Source organism: Ruditapes philippinarum, unplaced genomic scaffold (genome assembly GCF_026571515.1).
Source record: "Ruditapes philippinarum isolate M1 unplaced genomic scaffold, ASM2657151v2 ctg1265_1_1_1_1, whole genome shotgun sequence".
Lineage (NCBI taxonomy): Eukaryota > Metazoa > Mollusca > Bivalvia > Venerida > Veneridae > Ruditapes > Ruditapes philippinarum.
Window position 1 is genome coordinate 179,860 of NW_026852337.1, and position 16,140 is coordinate 195,999.

Consider the following 16,140-nt stretch of genomic DNA (forward strand, 5'->3'; position numbering starts at 1 on the left):
AGAAATGATAAACACGTTGTTATCTAAATTGCAATTTTAATTATATTATATTATACATTTTAGAAACACTTTATTAATATTTTAACACAGAAATATCAGAAAAAAGATGATTTATAACGTTTAGAATTTAATATTGAATATTAAATCCACTGTTGCATATGAATTGTGTGTTTCAATTGTTATTGTATGTGGTGTATTTAACGAGTACAATTACAAGTTGAAAGTAAGGTGTATCTTTTCCCTTCATTTTTATGTTAGCATTATTTCTCTTTTCCTTTAGTAGTTTGTTTATTAGAATTCTAATGAAATTTAATTTGGTTTTACCTTTCTATTTCAAGAAAGTCCGCTCAAATTATCGATATATATCAATTCTTTATCACATCACGTCACGTGTTATCATTGTAATTTCGACTGTATATAACGCACGTGCAATACAACGCTCGCGTTAAACATATTTACTACTTGTATTACTGGTAAATCAGTTAGGTATTTGGGAATGTTACACTCAATATAATAGCAAATGAGACAAAGGGTTAAATATATTGTTGTTATTTATGAAGTTAAACAAAAAACATTTAAAATATCAAACAATGTTATGTACCTTGCCCTTATAAAAATTAATATCATTTCTATATGAATTAATAAGTAAAGTGATTTACAGTTAAAGACTATGACTATAAGGTTGCCCCAGCAATAAGACTATGACTATTAGGTTGCCCCATCAAAACTAACTACCAATCAAGATACAATGGGAAATATTTAGAAATGTGGTCACAGCCATTGGTTGTCAAATAACGCCATATGAGTATAGAATAATAATATCTGTCATATTTTGCGGTGCGGATAGGAATATCCGTCCCGAAGTGACCCGCTCATAGGGCGGTAACGAGGCTTGCCGAGTTACCATGGGCGGGTGACCGAGGGACGGATATTCCGATCCGAACCGCAAACATATGTCAGATATTTTTTCTGGCATATTCTACCATATTCCTTTAAATTTTAAATTCTTTATCTTTATTTTCAATGAAAAATTATATCGTTACAACCGAAACTACTTTCTTACATCAGCGTATGAATTGCAAAATAATTCATAACGGTTAAATAACATCATCTTTACCGTGCCATTGTACAGCACGCGACTCATCTGGACCCCCCATGCCAGATGAAATTTCTGGGATGGGTAAAACTAAAGGAAACGCCAGTCTGATATGCAAGAAAGAGTGATCCGAAAATCTTCTGAATCCCGTCCTCTTTATTGCAATGTTGCATGTTTGTTTAATTAAACTAAAGTATTTTACCAAGTGAATTTAATCACATTGTCCTTAGGTTGATTATAATTATATTTGTACATTTGGTTTGAATAATGAATTGAGTGTATCGTATAACTGAATACATACCTAATTATGCAGCATATATAATCAAAATATATTGATATATTGATTTCTACAGTACTTTATAAATAACCTATTACTTTTCCAATTTGCAAGAAATTGGGTTGACAAGCGTTATTTTAGAACCCTACATCTATAGTCATCTGATTTAATGAAGTCATAAAATTATAGGCATATCATATTCACAAGCGTGTTTATATCTTATGAGATATTTATAAAGAAGCAAGTTTACACGATAAACAACCGGAATATCCATTAAAACGTGAAACCTTAGATAGGCATGCTCTTTAATATACACATGATTGATACTAAATCCAAAGATGAAAGCACATGTATGCAGATTGCCGCTGAACGTAATGAAAATAATTATGATAACGTCGCAATTTAATTTGATATATATTATAAAAATATAGATAGAAACATTATACTCTGTTTGATCTTAATGACTTGACATGGGAAGAGCTTTCTATAATTGTGTTTTAATTTAAGGTTATTTGAAAAAAAAAAAATATTTGAATTCAATTTTAGAAGGCATTTTTCTTTAAGTGCTAGACTTATTTTGTCGCCTGAATCAAGTGTGCACAATAGTTTAGTTTACATTAAAAATAACCATTGTATAATAACTGTTATGTAAATACCTAAATATGAAACCTTCGGGAAACTATTAAACCTGCTTAAGAAACAACAAAGGTACACTACAGTTGGTAATATATGTAATAAAGGTCATTTACGTTAAGGAACCATATATATGAATATTTATCACACAAACCGCGGCCCAGAGTGTATTTAAGTCATTTGATATAAACGATATTGCATTAGTATATGTACACTTTGACGTGACGTCATTTTCGTTATATATCAACATAGCATTAAAGCCAACTAGTGTTAGCGTAACACTATATCCCCGTCATTGCAAAAGAATAATTTCAACAGTTAACAGTTCTTATTTTCTCTAATCAGCAAAGTATGTTTAACATATATTTCAAATAAAAGTCAAATTCAATAGTTTTTCATATGGCCTCTTTAATTTTTTTCTTTTTAAAAACTTACTTTCATTTTCAAAAAAAAAAAAAAAAAAAAAAAAAAAAAAAGAATTGTAAATACTATGAAAATGATTTTGTATAATAAGTTGTTTTTGAATTACGTTTTAATAAGCTTTATGACTTAAAACGATCTATTTCTATATATTTACTATAAACCTTGATACCTTGATATAGATTCTGCATTTATAAATTATTTAATTCATCACATGCATTTCTTCGTTTATCTATTAACTTATAACATTTTATTTAATATTATAATATATAAATTAAAACAATGGTTGGTTTTCTTAAATTATCAAAATGTTGTACCACAATAATTCAAAGACGTACAAAAAATCATTTTAACATCATTTTTTTATATTTTTTTAAAAATTCATATCAACGAACAATCGCGAGGTCAGAATTTAAATTTATACATTGATATGCTAATTAAGTTTTAAATTTATTTGAATTTAAAAATTTCCCCTTTAAATTAAAAACTTAACCCCGATCGAAAGGTTTTCTCCTTTTAATGAATCCCTTTATTCGAACTACTATTATATCGATTTGTTATGTTTCGCTAGCGATACAATCTCTCTTTAATAGAAACAATGGAAAACAATTTGGTTGTCAGATAAGAGTAGTGTCTTGTGAATGATTTTGGTAATTTCTTCTGACATCTGGCTACTGAGATGCTGGTTTGGAATTGAAACGAGAATTTCTGACAATTGTAAGTTACATAGTATTCATTTTTGACATGTTCTGAAAGTGTGGTTTTTTTTCGTACAGATTCGAACTGAAAAATTTTTATATGTTTTTTTTAAATTTAAAGTGTTTTTCAAAAATAAAAGTTTGTATAGCCCGAATTTTAATGTAATTTTGTTGGGAAGCCCATGTATTTATGTAATTTTTCTAAGGACTTAAATTTTAGCCTACCCAAATATTCTTAAAACTTTGTAGAATTTCACTGAAAGAATTAATCATAATATTTAAAAATATTATCAATGCAGATTTAAAAAAAAAAAATTCTTTGAATGTTTTTTTTATTGCGTTAATTTATTTACCGTCGTTGGTTACATGTAAAGTAAAAACAAAGGTTTTATCGTAACTATTCAAAATAGCTGTACAAAATACTAGTTTAATTTCATTAAATATTTTGTAATCAAATATTGAAAATTAATTTAGCGATAAATATGATAAGAAAATGAATACACAGTGTCATTTTAAATTTTAAGTTTTCCTTTTCTTTATTTCCTTTCTTTAAAGAAAAGGCAATAAACCTAACCAGCAAAATATATATTAGCTGGGAAGCTGTATTCACTACAACTGGTCAATTAAAAATTTACCTAGCTGTATATCTTTGGGTTATGTAAAACAACAGTTACTATAATTGCCGAGATTTATCAAAATCTGGGAAATTATTACGGAATACGTCTTATTTGAATGAAAGAATGTTACGGAAGCTACATAACGTATAACTGGTTTATTAGACCCTATATAAAAACAAATCTGCCAATTTGTAATGGCACTGTGTATTTGTTCTGAGTGTTTAAAGTTTCAAACTACTATTTCTTGTCTCTGTATACCCACAATATGTTTATTTCACATTTTGTAACAGTTATCGGTATTTTCAAAAATCAAATTTAAGCATCATTTATCTTAAAAAAATACATATTAAGATGCGTTTAAATTGGCACAAGAAAAAAATAATTTGTTAATTTATTCCATTAAGGTTATAAATTCAGAATAAGTTTTCGAAGACTTGTGTGTCTCTATTTAATAAAACACGTGACTTGCAAGTTTTCGTGTCTGGGAAGGATTGGTATTAGAAATGTGATATGCAAGTTAGTGTGCACTGTATAATTTTGTTTCTTACGATTCTTCATGTAATTGCAGAAAATTTGCATTTAGTCCAGAAATATGCGTCATTGATGAACTTTAGGACTGTTTAATTGTCATTTCATGTCAGTTAGGGCTATATTAAACTTCCATTTTAGAAAGTGCACCTCAGTTAGTTATATATAATTTGTTTTCAACAGACTTACGTAAATGTAGATACTGTTACAATTAGCGTGCAGAAATATAGAATACATTACTGTATAGTGCGTTTAAAATTTATTTTGTCACGAATATTGGCTTGTGCATCTTTGGGTGGCGCATGTATGTAAACTGTTTTTTAGACAAGGTCTGAAAGAAAAAAAAACAAGTAAAGCTTACGTTAGTATGGAATACTTTAAAATTTTAATTTTCTAAATTTGTGATGTCATTTTTTGTATTATCAGAGTTAGTGAGAGAAAGAGTAGAAATATACAGGTTATATACAGCTGATACAGCTTGAAAGTTGTATGGGTGTAGAGTAAAATATAAGGAAAGGTATACATATAACCTCATTCTTTCTGTCATACTTATATATCTACAACAGGTTGATTCCTTAAACGAATTTTACTCTTCACTGACTTGTTAGACAGTCGAAATGCATTTAAATGTCCCATGAGAACAGTGTTGCTAAGCATGTAAAACTTGTTTTCCAACTGAATGCCTGTCTGTTCGATTCGACCAAGCAAGGTTTGTTATATCGTTTAAGTTAACAAATTTAGTTGAATTCAAATTGTTGACCTTAAGTAAATTGATTCTTTTCTATGCTTTAGTTAGATAATTTATATGTAGAACTTGAAACCATATTGTTCAAAGCAATAACGATTGTTTTGCAATTTGGTAACGTGTTGTACAAATGTAATATTAAACTAGTAAAAAGATAATGAAATATATTGTAAGACCAGCATTAGTTGTGGTAAAACCTCAAAGGAATACTGTTAATCCGGTATTTTTCGCGATGTTTTAATTTTCGCTATTATTCGCGAATCGGCCGCGTCGCGAATTCATGATACCGCGTAATGTTTTGTCCTTTTATAATTGATCTGAAATTAACGCAAAATAAAGAAGTCGCTAGAATGCGTTATATGAGAAGATAACGATAACCCTCTACACAAGTTGCTAATTGATATGGTATTAAACAAGCACCCCAATGACGGACCGATATACTCATTTCAAATTGACCCCCGTTGCAATATAATTTATACAACCTTTTTTAGGGTCATTAGTGTGACAAATATGACTTATTTTCTGCATTCAGTTCATTCTATGGCTACACATCAGTATTTTAATTCAATTCAAAATAATGTTTTTTTTAAGAATTGATAGCAATCTTTAGAAACATTCTTTTGATGAACATTTATAATATGTTTTAAAATATGGGTAGTGTTATTTCACTATAAAACCTTTTTAAATGTTCCTCTTTGTTAAAGAATGCAAGTTGTCTAATCATATTCGCAGCCATATTACTGTATAGCATTTCATGAAATGTTCCTATTCTATAGGTAAAGTTTGCTTGAATCCATGTCTCTTTAAAGCAATGTCCATGTTTTGTGTATCTAATCTATTATAAGACCAAGAATGCGCAAGCCTAGAATATTTGTATTAAAACCATTTAACATATATTGTTTCACAGTTAAGCGTGCACGTATATTATTTTTTCTATTTTATCTGTTTCTTATATTTTTTTTATATCAATAAGGCCAAGGATGCGTAAGCCAAGAATATTTGTGTTAAATAATTTTACATATCATGTTACACAATAAAGGATAAATGCATATTAGTTAAACACACAGTTCCTTATTGTTTTTCTTATGTCTACATGTTGATTTGTTTTGCATTGATTTGCATTGAGCTGCTAGTATTTCCATTCTAATTTGTGTATCATTTATTCTGCTTAAACGAAAATTCAAACCAGCAAAATCAAGTTGAACATTCTACATATGCTGACCAAATACGTGCGATATAGACCCACAAATATACAACTTCACATGCTTATCAACATTTCTTTAGAACTGTTTACTCTTCTCAAGCACTTTTAGTGACATAACATGGAACGCACAGCGCATGCGCAAACACATGCTCGCTCGGACAAGGGCAAATTTACATGGTTCCCGGACACGAACAAACAAAAACAAGCAAATTAAGAATTTTTTCACGTAATATATTTCACGTTATTCAAAACGTATGTTAAAAGAAATAATAACTATTTTGGTGATAAAAAGTAAACTGTAATTAAAATCGTAGGTTACATAAAACATATAAAACGTTGGGTACAACGTGACTGTGGACATATAATTAAAATGTTGCCAGTTGGTAACCAATCCCTGACATTGTGTTTAAAGTAAAAGTCGTTTTAAGTCCAGACGCTCTTATAACCATTTTATTAATAACAGTTTAATGCAATAATTTTTTTATTTCCAGATGACCAGCATGATACAGGAGTTAACTGTTAGCCACAACCCATTTGACATGACACCAACGATGAACTACAGTAATACAACCGATTCCTCATTTACAAACAACAGTTCTACAATTACGAATAATCAAAGCTATGACGGTGTAGATGACTTTTTGTTGCCATGGTGGCAGCAGACAGTGTTCTTCCTTGCACTTATAGCTATTCTTATAATAGCTTCCGGTGGAAATCTAATAGTAATCTGGATTGTGCTTGCCCACAAGCGAATGCGCACTGTCACAAACTATTTCCTTGTGAATTTGGCAATTGCAGACTTTTTGATATCGGTTTTGAATATGCCATTCACGTTTCTGTTCTTGCTTTACCAGAACTGGTGGTTTGGGACCTTCTTTTGCAAGTTTTCATGCTTCATCTCGCCATGTACGATCTCAGTTAGCGTCCTGACATTTATGGCAATTGCCATTGACAGGTAAGCAATTTAAATATTCTGATCTTGGCAAAACAGACTATGTATCTGAATGCCATTTTATTTTTCATTTAAAATTCACAATCTCAATTAAAACAATTACAGGAACACAATATATCATAAACATTCGTCTGGATAAATCATACAAAATTGAAAATAAAGCTTTTTAGGCCAATCTTTTACCTATAATAACTTGCTGCCTAAACGGTACGACACAAACTGAAAATAATAACCAAAGAAAAATAAAGAAACAATATGGTAAGCTATAACTTTAAGTTAATAGTCTACCAGTTTCCTTTTTTCACAACATCAATAATGCAAAACATTATATGTATCTATACATGTCAAAGACGTACAAAGTTAACCAAGTCAGCAGTTTTTCTCCGGCTGTCCGATTTTTCTTACGGCCATTAGGTCTCTTTATAAGAATTTGCGAAATGACATGTCAAAGTTTGTTTGCTAACCAGTAGGTTACCCGAAAATGTCTGAAAAAGCAATTAAAGCTTAATCATTTGTCTTTTACACATAGAAAAGCTATTTATCTTTTACAAGCTTTACAGACAAAGATAATTGGCAGAATGCAAGAATATTGTGCTCTGCAGAGTTTCGTTTATTTGTTTGACTTGTGTGTGCACAGTACAAAATATTATGTCTTTAATCTTAGAGAGACCTTGGTCATTTGTTTAAATCGTCTTCAATTTTCTTCTTTGGTATAATAACGCGTAAAATGTGTATGTTCAGCTAAGTTCCAAATATTCAAGAATTTCTTTTTAAAATGTTTCATGAATAGATTGTCCATATTAAAGATTTAAACATACATCAATTATAACAGCAAGTTTTTTTAAAACTTTAAGCAGTTCGATTTGTAATACACTAGCTTTTGATTTGATGATAGTCAAAGAGACATTTAAAATGGAATGTCAACCTATACTATAAGATGAACCATTAACCTAATTTTCAACAAATACTAGAAATAAAATCAAACAAAATACGTCTACTTATATTTGAAATTAACTGTAGGCATACGCGGCAGAAGACACATTTTGTACTAAAAGTATGTCTGTGATACTTGGTAATGTTCCTTTACCGCTACGTTCAATTTATGTCAATTTGCCTTAAAAGCAAAAAGACATTTTATGTTAAAAATGATCACGTCGCTACTATCCTTTTGTAATTAAGACAAAAAGCATTTATTAGTGAAATGTATCTTTTCACTCGTATTCATTATGTTTATAAACATGAAATGTGGTTCATAGGTTAAATAGAGGATATAGTTGGTACCTTTAAGACTTATAAATTAGTACAACCATTAGAATATACGCACTGTTTACCTAACAAGTAAAATAAAATATACAAAATCAAAGATGAAAAAAGGATAAAAAATGCGTTTTTGTGCAAATTTCATACCACTAAAATTATTGTATATAATAATCATTTTGTTGTTTTACATAAGACATTCTATAAGTAAAACAAATATGATATTTTTAAAATAATCATCAACGATTAAATTCACCTTTGCAGTCCTCCAAATTGTGGCCAAACATACACGTTGGCCGAAGTGTATAATGAACAATCAGGTTTAAATGATATCATAATCAAAACTTATTACCATACACTCAAATGCTCTATAAATATCTTATATTAAATATAACCATACTTCATCTTACTAAATATCATACATTTCCTAGGGAGACCTATTCTAATATCATTATACATATTAATCCTTTTTAAACTAAACCTTTGCAATTGGGTACGCTCGACCTTAGGATATAAATTATTTTTTATAATGGCATTGCAAAGTATAAGCATACACATTAAAACCACATTTTCATAAAAAACAAATAATAATGATAATAATAATATTATGAAGTACCAAATATTGTGATATCTAAAGATAAATTTGTAAAAATTACCCTGTCGAATAGTCATTAAAGTTGATATTCAAGTGTCACTTCTCCTCACGGAAAACAGTATAAGTATGTGTAAATGATACAAGGGAATCAATCACTTTTATGCTATTTGGTTCAATTTCGTCAATTTGGTCAATTTGTCTTAAAAGCAAAATGACATTTTTATTTCGAACGCGATATCGGCGCAATTAAGACAGGGGATTTTTGTTAAAGAGATTTTATTTTCTGTCAGCGGCTTTGTTCCTTCAACATTTAAGGCCGGAAAGCAGTAAATTGTTTTGTAAACTAAACTCAATATTAGGAACTAATTGCATGTAAGATTACTGGTTGTCTGGCAATGAAGATACAACTAAATTGTTGATTCAAATCATTTAATATTAATTCTTTTATTAGTGAAACAAACTCGTTCAGTTAAAGTCTTGAATAATAAAATTATTCCGAAATATGACACTCTTAAGTTCTATAAAACAAAGTGTGGCTTCTTAGTTTGTAAATATATTAAAATCAAGAACATAAACTTACGGATGCAGTGTCTATTAAAGAGGCGAGAAGGCCGTAAAATAGAAAATAATACACCCTGAAATTATAAGAAATGATATATGAGTATATTCATTAAATATATTAGTTTATGATGATAATCCAAATACATATCTGTGTAAGTAGTCTATCATAGATTCTTTGAAGTGCTCTGGAGCACCTGAGACAGAAGCTATTTTGACCATCAACATTCTCTTTTATACGATTATATTTTATCAGATTTGTTTCTTTCTTTGTTTTTTTCTTTCTTTTTTGTTAGGAAAACGGGGAGGGGGTGCGTAGCCGTACTAATATTTAAAAGATCTTTTTTGATAAGTTAATTGCTGTTAAAGATTATTCACGTTTTAGAATTTTAAAGTATTTTCAGAAATCTAACAAACTGAAAAATGTATATACTCTCTTGTTACAAAATATTACTACATCCAAAGCTGATTTCCGTTCTCGACTTCAACTCAATTCTGAAAATAATGCTTAAACTTTATTTTTCAATTTTGTAAAGTTCAACAATTTCAAGTCATGCATACGTGTTACGAAAAACTGGAAAATTTATTTACAAAATATGTAAGCAGATACGAAGAAATATTGCCGTTCGAAAGATGTCAATTTGTCTTAAAAGGAAAATGACATTTTCATTTGAAATATTATATCGCAGTGACTACATTATAGCAATTAAAACGTTAGCCCATTCTTCAAGATGTAATATGTTTTAATGACAATGTCCCATTACCGAGATATTTATTGCAAGAAAAGGAGAGTTAAGTGGAAGAAATAAAACCAATCTCGGTTTTGTAAACTTTCAAATGCCTGACAAGCTTAAAGTGCTTCAAAAAAAGCACTTTCTAGTTATTGATACGTACTTTTCATATTCTTTTCATTTAACAAAAACAATCAATTTTGCGGGATAAATAACACCAAACTATGTTGGTTTCTTACAAAGAGGATATTTAAGTTTTTTTCTATAAATACAGGATTTATTTTCATCGGAAAAAAACTTGAATTTTCTGTTAACTATATAGTTACAATTTTCTTTTCTTTTTTTTGACATTACAATTTGAATAGCTTCCCCTGAAATTTTGTTCTTGGCTAAATCAAGAGAACTAGTCCGGCAAGACATCAGTGAAAATACGGAAAATATGTTTCACTACATTGAAAAACAATTTTACATTGACAATACAGAAACTGAAATTCGTCAATTTTTATAAATATCTCATTTATGAATATCCAATAAATATAAGCTATATAAATATAAGTTTAGAACGAGTGTTGTCTGTTGTCTGCTCATATCAGACATGTATTTTTAAATTGAAATCTGTAATAATGTTATGTAACACATGTAAAATTTTTCAACTACAAAATTATTATATTAACAATACTAAACTTGGCTTTAGAAACAATACACACCTATTACTCATTTTAGAAATTGATAATTATTAATACGCAAAAATGCGATATGTTTTTCTTATTCCACTGTGCACATGTTTTCTTTCTTAATTGACATTACAGCATTAGAAAATCTTTCTACTTAAAACAAAACCTTTGCAGGTGGAAGAACATTGATTCATTCTTCTTGTTCCACTTATCACGTTCCCATTAGCACACGGCTGGATAACATAGATTGTCAACGGGTTTAAATTAGAATATACGGGCTCTGGTTTTATCAACACCAGAGGTGATTAATTAAAACTGGTGATGTGATGTATTTCATGTTAACAAGCTTCCATGTTTAGTATTCTTAATATACCGTTATAACATAAGTTCATTGTTCGAAGATTAGCAAACCGCCTCTCTGGTAAGGTCACCAAAAAGGCACCGAACGCTTATTTTGTGACATTGATTAGTTTTTTTTCTTGTTTTTTTTCCGGATCTTTGGGCGTTTAACAGGATACGCAAATTGTCAAACAAATGATTTCACTGTTGACTTAACTTATTCATAAGAAAGTATGGCAATAATAATCCCAAAAACGAAATTTGCAGGATTGGTATGAGAATAACAAGCAATGACCTTGACTTAACTTTTAAATTAAAACATCGGCGCTGAATAATTAAACCTGTAAGAAAAACAACAAAGACAAACATCATCAACCAAACAAATGGAATTTAAAATAGTGGCCGCTCATCCATTCTTACAAGAGATGGACAACATAATGATTGCTTTACTCTTTGCTAAAACTATATTTTACATAGAGACTAATAAATGAGTGTATAATTATTGTGCTTCAACATCGTGTCCGCTGTTTCAGAGGACCCTTCAGCTAAAACTGTACTTTATCCATAAGAATTTTAAAGATATTGTACGATATATATGTATTTTTCCCACTTTGTTTTTTTACAACAAACCTAAGTATTTTTTTTAATTCTGATTCAATGAATGTTAATATAACCGATGCAAACAATTTCGTGTAAACTCAAAGTGGTAATTTGTTAAAACAGAAATTTTCGCATGTGAATAAATTTTGCAAATTGAAATTTTTCTAAAAAATCTATAATTAAAAAGCATCGGTAACATCTCAAACGTTTTGACATTGACAATATTATCATGGAGCTTTTTTTATCAATGGAATATTGTTATATATTTTGTTTGTTTTGTTTATTTTAATATGAACTGATAGGTTAACTATGTGCATGAAACACAGATGAATGATCGAGGTAACTCTTTTTCTTTATTATAACCATATTATTTCAAGGTAAGTAGAAATTTAGGATTTACTCAGTGGATATAACCGTAACTGTGTTAATCTAACATTTGTGTTTTGCTTAACAATTCAAATCAAATAAAGATATTTTAAGACAATTTTTTATATTCAGGTATATGGCTATTTTATATCCACTGAGACCGAGAATACCCAGACGTCACGTCATAGCCGCTATAGCTGTCATATGGATCATCTCGATTGCCCTTTCCTTACCAAACCTGATATTTTTTACCACAGTAGAACAAAGTGGTGTAACACTTTGTACTTATACTTGGAGCTTAGACAAGGATCTGGCGTAAGTACTTGTAAATACATATTTCCCGACAAATGTCCTACATTTTCATTGTTAACATTTTTTTGTGAACATGTTGTATTGTTATGAATTTCAAGTGGTATTTGTAAAGATAAAAGACAATGCCGGTGGTCCTGTGTGGCTTGTTTTTGTGAAGAGGGTGCGTTCTGTGAGCGTTTCTCATCCCTGTTTATTTTATATTGTCATACATTTTTTTAATAAAAATACATTTAATGCAATAACTTTTTACAAATTACATTTTATCTCAATTATTATAACAATTGTTTTGACCTTTGCTTTTTATTCAGTGAGGAATTCCTGTAGCCCGGTTTATTATAAATTTGCACTTTTTCCGTTTGTCATTTTTCTGTTCCAATTGTCCTGCGTAGCTTAATGTTGTCTTGGGAGGGAGAGGCGTCTGCGTTCATGAATCTTGCTTTCCTCGTTTGATATTTACTGTCATTGTTTATCGTTCTTATCTATATTGTATTAAAAGGTATAACTATTTGCTGTTGATATTGAACTATATCTTCCCATTGTTGACTTTAACAATCACATACTCTCGAGTTGGTATTGAGTTATGGGGGAGTCAGGCAATAGGCGAGGAAACATCAGTCCAACACGACAGAGTTAAATCCAAACGAAAGGTAAGCTTTAAGCTTTTTAAAGTTAATATTAAGTTTAGTTTTATTTATCAATTATAATTATATCATAGTGGTTTAATAAAGAGTATTTTTTATAATAAACGTTTTTTTCCTAATGCAAAAAAGTCTATTAATAAGCATACTGAATAAAAAACCAACTGAAATATACATATTAAAGAGTAAGCAAATTACTCCATTTTGAAAATTCTCGTCCGTTTTTGTTTTTTTTCTTTGTTTTTTGCCCTTGTGCAATGTCCTGTTTGGTGTCCTGCTAGGCTCCTTGCCTCGTGGATGAGTTAATTGTGTGCCCAAGTTCCTCCTTGTTTATCTTGTTTTCATATAATTTTCCACTCTTCAGGTTGTGAAAATGATGATAGTGGTAGTTATCATCTTTGCTGTGTGCTGGTTACCAATGCACCTCTATTTTCTGTTATCCAATCACCATCCAGCTGTTACGAAACTGGATTATATTCAACAAATTTACATTGTGTTCTTTCTGATGGCGATGAGCAACTCTATGTACAACCCTATCATTTATTGTTGGATGAATTCTAGGTAAATGAACATCATTTACACATATCGTGTGTCACTTAATTTGTTTACTTAAATACTAAATCAAATAAAAAAATTTGAGAAGTTTGAAATTTATTCTTTCTGTATAAAATAATAAGCAAACGATTTTTTACACAGCACATTCAATTGTATATTTTGTTGATTCAAGTGTATTCACCATTGCAACAATTTAGAATGATTATCAATTGGCTTAAAATATAATTCATATTTATTTTTTAATACAATCATGCATTAAGATCCATTTCAATGAGCTTAAAACAAGACATACGTTGTATACATTAAATAAAACAGTTAAATATAAATATGATCCACTTTATTTTAACATTAAAACGGCTACCTGCATTTGTGACACCAATGTTTTCGTTGTTACCCGCATAAATTATATTGTTTTTTTATTATTTAACAAAATATTTATGTTAAGGCTTGCATGTATGTCATATTTTTTGTGATTATGATAAATGATTAGGCATCGAATTTTCAATAAGTCTAAATTAGCAAAGTCGTGACGTAATTTGAAACCAGATTTACATGGATTTATGAATGATTTTGTGCATTGACAGTTAAGTATTTCCTATATAAAATACACCGTCTTGGGTATCGCAACCTGAGGATATTCCAACCAATGAAGCTGAAAAAGCTTCATAGTACATTTAACTTAACTAAAGAAAACAATTATAAATATGTTTGCAGCCTTATAATGCCCATTTACTGATTCCATTATTTCATTATTTAAAACTTGGAAAAATAGGACTTCTTTTGAATACAAATATGATATGTTGTTACTCATTACAGATTTCGTGAAGGATTTATTCGAGTGTTCTGCTGGTGTCCTTGCAGACCTTGTAAAAAATTTCGGAGTAAACTTCGGTTTCGGAGAACCCTTTTTCCAACCAGTGTCAATGCAATGTCCGAGAAATATAGTGAGAGGAATGGATCGTTAATGCATACTATGACAGAATATGTAGACCCTGATGTGAATGGACCTCGACGAGTATCAAATAACCGGAATATAGTGAGAAAATCAGATGACTATTTGTGAAAAAAAAAATAGATTTAGTGTAATAGTTTGGGAATTCAAGTAGCTGGTTCTTAATTTACGTTTGATTTAATCGTTCTAATGATAGCTTTACCAATGGACTACCTACAAATAACAGAAGCGTGATTTTCCAGTGATCTAAACATCTGTGAATTTCCTACATGTTAATTATTTTGGGTCAGATAAGATTGCGTGACTGACTCGAAAGTGACATATCTTCTTTTTATAAAGATGTGTACATAGACAAATGACACAAATGACGAGGTTTTTGTAAATTTATTAACATTAAAACGAATTTGTCGTAAAAACTTAGCGACGACAAATACAAACAATGTACAGAAAGGTGATATCACAGATGGTATCCATTCATGTTAATTATTTTGTAGATCTGTATATATGATTTGGGTTTTTTTTCACTGTATTTATTATCATAATATATTATTTTGTTCATTTTGTCTCATTTTAGTTCATAAAATAAAGTAATAAATTCATTATCAGTTAAACTGACCTTACAATTCTCGATAAGCTGCTTGATTATATCATAGACATTACCTCGTATCATGCTGAACTTATAAAGCTGCTGTTGAGAAAAAGATATTTCAAGAAAAACATACTTGAGCAAAATGTTCTTAGATTTAAAGAAAGGTAGAATATTCAACTAATAGCATAATGTAACGTGGGTCTAATGATTGCTTACGAAGTATTAATCACCATATTTCGAAAACATGCTCTGAAAAGCTGTAAATAAATTCAACTTTGATTTGCCAATACTTCGCTTGAAAAAATTCATGTATATTTTAACCCTGAACCTGCTTTGAACGTTACGTGGTAAGCCTTTTTCAAAAGTGTAGTGCGAGGCCATAGTGCACATCGAAACTGACACAAATAATTGCTTTAATGAAGTGATGTTCTCGATATCTATTAATGCACTTCAAATTAAATATTAAGTACCTAAGTATCTCGTTACATTAGTATGAAAATGTTCATTTTTTTGTTATTAGTTGCTTGTTTAATCAAAATATTGAAATTTCTATTGTCAAATATTAGTTGTTATTGTAGATACATTTCATGTGGGTGTATTTTATATAGTTGATGTACAAAAAATATTTCAGTTGCTATATTTCTTATTTTTGTCATTTCACATGGTAAGCCAATTTTGAATTACAAAAATAATACTAAATTTTTAAATGATTAATAACACCAATGTGTTAGCTCCTGGCATAAGAAAATATTCGGATTTTTTCTTATTGAATTACAATTATTTAAGGAACGGGATACGGTGTCA

General features: G+C 29.6%; 1 protein-coding gene across 6 annotated transcripts in view; it reads left to right on the top strand.

Annotated features, from left to right (window-relative positions):
- Nucleotides 1-15,595, top strand: part of LOC132757138 (tachykinin-like peptides receptor 99D) — a 191,138-nt gene extending 175,543 nt beyond the window's left edge. For all 6 annotated transcript variants that reach the window (XM_060748341.1, XM_060748355.1, XM_060748374.1 and 3 more), the window contains 5 exons: nucleotides 6,710-7,173; nucleotides 12,423-12,605; nucleotides 13,099-13,249; nucleotides 13,605-13,801; nucleotides 14,612-15,595. In XM_060748341.1, coding sequence (XP_060604324.1) covers nucleotides 6,710-7,173; nucleotides 12,423-12,605; nucleotides 13,099-13,249; nucleotides 13,605-13,801; nucleotides 14,612-14,858 — 1,242 coding nt within the window. In that variant the 3' untranslated portion in view covers nucleotides 14,859-15,595. The remainder of the gene's footprint in view (nucleotides 1-6,709; nucleotides 7,174-12,422; nucleotides 12,606-13,098; nucleotides 13,250-13,604; nucleotides 13,802-14,611) is intronic.
- The last annotated feature ends 545 nt before the right edge of the window (nucleotides 15,596-16,140 follow it).